Raw genomic sequence first — 5,000 nt, 5'->3', positions numbered from 1 at the left:
GCATTGTTGTTTAAAATGTGGAACATGGATTAGTAGTTGAGTATTTCTGTAACAGTGATCTTTGTTTGTTAAAACTAAATTATGTCAGAAAGCTGGGACCGTTTGATTCACAAAATTTGCGTTTGTAATAATTGTACTAAATTTCGTGTTCATAATTCTATACGGATTCACAAATACTTGTTGAAATTGATGTTGATATATGTATTCATGATAATGATGGTAATTCACGTATCAATCATTTTATGTTAATTCGTTTTAACCTAGTCGAAAATCAGCTCAAAACTTATCCAGTTTAACTTATAAGTTCACGAATTTATGTAGGCCTACGGTCTTACATTATTGTGATAGTTCGATGTATTCAGATACATCATGTTAGACTTTGTTTTATTCTAAATAACTAAATGTGGAATAAGAGTTTAGAGCAGAGAAAACCTAGGCAGTTCTTACCGCGCGGAAGTAGGATGATCACAACGCTATTGCTCGTGGATGTTCTTTCCCAAATTTTACTTTCTTTTTTGTTATGACGTACTTTACCCATGTCGACACCAAATTGATTTCCAATTAAGCACAAAACATTAAGGTGGTCCACTATAGAGATAATGTTCGGGAAAATACTATTAATATTTTAGTATATAGAGAGAAAACGAAAGAAAAATGTGACAGGAGATTACACACCAGCGCAAGTCTGGTACCGGTTAGTCCAATTTGTGTCGGAGAGCCTGTTCAGTGCAGTGGCGGTGGTGATACGGTGAGGACGTTGTCGAAACGAAGCTGCTGGACTTCTCATTTCTCTTTTTTCTTGACGACTAGTTATTAGCAACACAAAATCACAAAAAATGGTGAGTACAATTTAGCATTAACGTCGCTACGACATTGCATTGTGGGTATGAATAATCCCAACCGTTTTGTCGATGTATTCATTGGTGTCGAAAAGTTTTGGTCAGGAATTCTACTTTGTTGAAACTGTAACAAAATAATTCGGTTAGTATTTTGTCAGTCGAATATTTTCGAGTGTGATAATGTGTGTAAATAAACTATATACGTATATATATATATATATAACTTTATGTTGTATGTACGAGTATATATATGAAGGCTTTCTCCCGAGAAAATTGTCGTAGGTCGGCAAGCGGAAAGAACTTGTTACCACTTTTATTTTTTTTTCTTGTGTGACGTTTCCGTGTCACTTGTACGGATGCTAGATTCTTTGCGTTTAGTTGTTAGGAATTTCGCTTTGGGGCCAAGAATTCCATTGCGTGACGGGAGTTTCTTGACGTGACGTGACGGGAGTTATTTGACGTGACGTGACGGAAGTTATTTGACGTGACGTGACGGAAGTTTCGTGACGGGATGGCAGTTACTTTGCGTGACGTGACGAGAGGTCTAACGTGACGTGACGGGTTTCGTTCCGTGACGTGATGTGACGATGTCCGTGATGTGACGGGAGTTCCATGACGTGACGAGTTTTTCCGTCGCGTCACATGACGGGAGTTAAGTTCCGTTCCATTACGTGACTGTTTCAGTTGCGTTACGTGACGTGAGCGCCGTTACACGTGAGAAGTCACGTGACGTGAGCGCCCTTACACGTGAGATATAGTCCGTTACGTGAGCGCCCTTACACGTGAAATATATTCCGTTACGTGACGTGAACGCAAGTATACGTGAGATCCGTTCCGTTACGTGACAGGAGCCCCGGTACGTTTTGGGAGCTCCGTTACACGACGGAAGCCCCGTTACACGACGGGAGCCCCGTTACACGACAGCTCAGTATCATGGAGGGAGCCCCGTTACGTGACGGGAGAATCACGTGAAGGGTGAGAGCGGGATTGCGTTCCTGTGAGTGAGCATAAGTGCTCCACACGTCACGCACTATTTGCCGGCACCATCACGTGACGCATGACTCATCCAAAGTATTCAAATGTTACGTCCGCCGTCTCTGTTGTTGTCGTTGTATTCATACAATATTGACAAAAAATAATACATTTAAGAGGAAATTACGATGACGACAACTGCTAATGTTCGGTCGTCTCAGTCTCTCTTGAGTCTCTGCAAAGTCATGTCGTTTATCATTGTGACCGCCTCCCCTCCCCTCCCCCCCTCTCTCCCTGTCTCCTTTTTTTTTCTCTGCTCTCTCCTCTCGGCTCTCTTCTCTCCTCTTTCCCTGCGTTCTCTTCTATCTGTCCTCTCTGCTCTTTTTACTGTCTCTGCTATCTGTTATCTACCACCACCACCCACAACACCACCCACACCACCCAAAACTTACCCACACCACGAACACAACCCACAATACCACCCACACCACGCACAAGACCCACAATACCACGAACACAACCCACAACACCCACAACTTACCCAAATCCACCCACACCACCCACGCTTTCTGCTATCTTCTTCAAAAACACCTCCCCCTCTCTATATCTATATCTATCTATCTATCTATCTATATCTATATATCTATATCTATATCTATATCTATATCTAAATAAAATTTCTCTTTTTCTTTCCTTTCTTCTCTTTCTACTTTCTTTTTTCTGTCTATTCTCGTTCTCTTCTTTCTCCTTTCTTCTTTCTATTTTCTTTCTTATCTTTCTCTTTCTCCCTTCTCTCGTTCTTCTCTCTCTCGTTCTTCTCTCTCTCGTTCTTCTCTCTCTCGTTCTTCTCTCTCTCTCTCTTCTCTCTCTCTCTCTCATTCTTTCTCTCTCTCTCTCTCTCGTTCTTCTCTCTCTCTCTCTCGTTCTTCTCTCTCTCTCTCTCGTTCTTCTCTCTCTCTCTCTCGTTCTTCTCTCTCTCTCGTTCTTCTCTCTCTCTCTCTCGTTCTTCTCTCTCTCGTTCTTCTCTCTCTCTCGTTCTTCTCTCTCTCTCTCTCGTTCTTCTCTCTCTCTCTCTCGTTCTTCTCTCTCTCGTTCTTCTCTCTCTCTCTCGTTCTTCTCTCTCTCGTTCTTCTCTCTCTCTCGTTCTTCTCTCTCTCGTTCTTCTCTCTCTCGTTCTTCTCTCTCTCGTTCTTCTCTCTCTCGTTCTTCTCTCTCTCGTTCTTCTCTCTCTCGTTCTTCTCTCTCTCGTTCTTCTCTCTCTCGTTCTTCTCTCTCTCTCTCTCTCTCTGTGGGTGTGGGTGGGTGCGCGCGCGTGCGTGCGTGCGTGCGTGGTGTGTGCGCGTGTGTGCGTGATGTGTGTGTCTGTCTCTATTTGTCTGTCTACTCCTTCGAGTTGTACACAAAGCTCTTTTCATTTTTTTTCTCTTCTCCGTCCTCTTTTAGGTCTTTCTTCCCCACACCCTTTTTTTGTTGGTCCTTATAAACGCTTTGCCCTCTTCATCATCATCATCATCATCATCATCTCCTCCGAGTCTTGTTTGTATCCATTCCCCCGCGAAAGCCGCCTCTTCTCTTCCTACGTTCACCTGTCCGATTCCAGGAAAGAGTAACTCCCCCAACCGCCCCCTTAACCGCCCCCCCCCATCTCGTCCCAACTCCCCCGCCCACCCTTCCCATTTTCCTTTCCTTTCTTTTTCTTATCCCCCCCACTCCCCCGTAATCTTTTCCTTTCACTCCCCCCCCCCTCCCTCCGCACCCCTCCTCCTTCACTTTCTCGGGAGACCCCTTGTCCTTTCGCTCAGGGACCAGCCGACATCAAGTAAGCGATCGATATACAGACATATATATATATATATATATATATATATATATATATATATATATATATATATATATATATATGGGGGGGGGTCGCGCACCTATCCAAAGTCTGGTTCCAGCTTGAGACGGGACGCTTGACGTATTCCTTGTCGCTACCCATACGCAAAGAACTTGGTGCTCGGATTAAAAGAATAAATGAATAAAAAAAAAAAAAAAAAAAATGGGGGACCAAGGGGGAAATGTTGGCATGACAGCAACAAAGCTGCCACATATAAAAAAAAATCACCTACTTTGTCTTCTTGTTTATCTTTCTATTTATTACAAACTATTCTTTACTTTTTCCTTTTCCTCCCTTCCTTCTTCCCCTTGTTCATCCTCGTATCCCTCTGGTTTCCCCTCCCCCTTTCCCCTCCCCCTTTCCCCTCCCCCTTTCCCCTCCCCCTTTCCCCTCCCCCTTTCCCCTCCCCCTTTCCCCTCCCCCTTTCCCCTCCCCCTTTCCCCTCCCCCTTTCCCCTCCCCCTTTCCCCTCCCCCTTTCCCCTCCCCCTTTCCCCTCCCCCTTTTCCCATCCCCCTTTTCCCATCCCCCTTTTCCCATCCCCCTTTTCCCCTCCCCCTTTTCCCTTCCCCCTTTTCCCCTCCCCTTTTTCCCCTCCCCCTTTTCCCCTCCCCTTTTCCCCTCCCCTTTTCCCCTCCCCCTTTTCCCTCTCCCTTTTCCCTCTCCCTTTTCCCTCTCCCTTTCCCCTCTCCCTTGTCCCCTGTTCCCTCTCCCTTTTCCCCTCTCCCTTTTCCCCTTTTCCCTCTCCCTTTTCCCTCCCCCTTTTCCCTCCCCCTTTTCTCTCCCCCTTTTCTCTCCCCCTCCCCCTTTTCTCTCCCCCTCCCCCTTTTCTCTCTCCCTCCCCCTTTTCTCTCCCCCTCCCCCTTTTCTCTCCCCCTCCCCCTTTTCCCTCCCCCTTTTCCCTCCCCCTTTTCCCTCCCCCTTTTCCCTCCCCCTTTTCCCTCTCCCTTTTCCCTCTCCCTTTTCCCTCTCCCTTTCCCCTCTCCCTTCTCCCTTCCATTTCACCTTTCCCCTCCCCCTTTCACCTCCCTCCCCCCGCTACCAGCCGTGACACTTTTTCACCCCTTCGGTGAGCTGGGAGTGGTGGTAGTGTGTGTGTGGGGAGGGAGGGGAGATGCATTTCCTGTGGGGGGAAGGGGAGGGGGGCCTCAGTTTCTCCTCCTCCTCCTCCTCCTGCCGCACTTTTCAACCTCCCCGTCCTCTATGCATTCTCTCCTCGTCCTTTTTGTTTTTCCACCTTCTCTTATACTCTTTTTTTCTTCTTTTTTCTTCCTATTTTTTCTCCTTCATCTTTTTTTCCTATTCTTTTTTC

At 46.1% G+C, this 5,000-nt stretch overlaps 1 protein-coding gene across 5 annotated transcripts in view; it reads left to right on the top strand.

Moving 5' to 3' along the window:
• mxt (Eukaryotic translation initiation factor mextil) overlaps nucleotides 1–5,000 on the top strand; it is a 119,729-nt gene that overhangs the window by 48,862 nt on the left and 65,867 nt on the right. Inside the window, exon 1 of one of the 5 annotated variants that reach the window (XM_076188128.1) lies at nucleotides 694–839. The exons of the other annotated variants lie outside the window; for them this stretch is intronic. Coding sequence (XP_076044243.1) covers nucleotides 837–839 — 3 coding nt within the window. The 5' untranslated portion in view covers nucleotides 694–836. Of the gene's footprint in view, nucleotides 1–693; nucleotides 840–5,000 lie in introns of those variants that run through there. 5 annotated transcript variants of the gene reach the window in all.

This window comes from Oratosquilla oratoria, chromosome 7 (genome assembly GCF_046742065.1).
Source record: "Oratosquilla oratoria isolate Oo_2021 chromosome 7, ASM4674206v1, whole genome shotgun sequence".
Classification (NCBI taxonomy): domain Eukaryota; kingdom Metazoa; phylum Arthropoda; class Malacostraca; order Stomatopoda; family Squillidae; genus Oratosquilla; species Oratosquilla oratoria.
The sequence above is the reverse complement of the archived record's forward strand: the minus strand, read 5'-3'. Positions and strand labels throughout refer to the sequence as shown.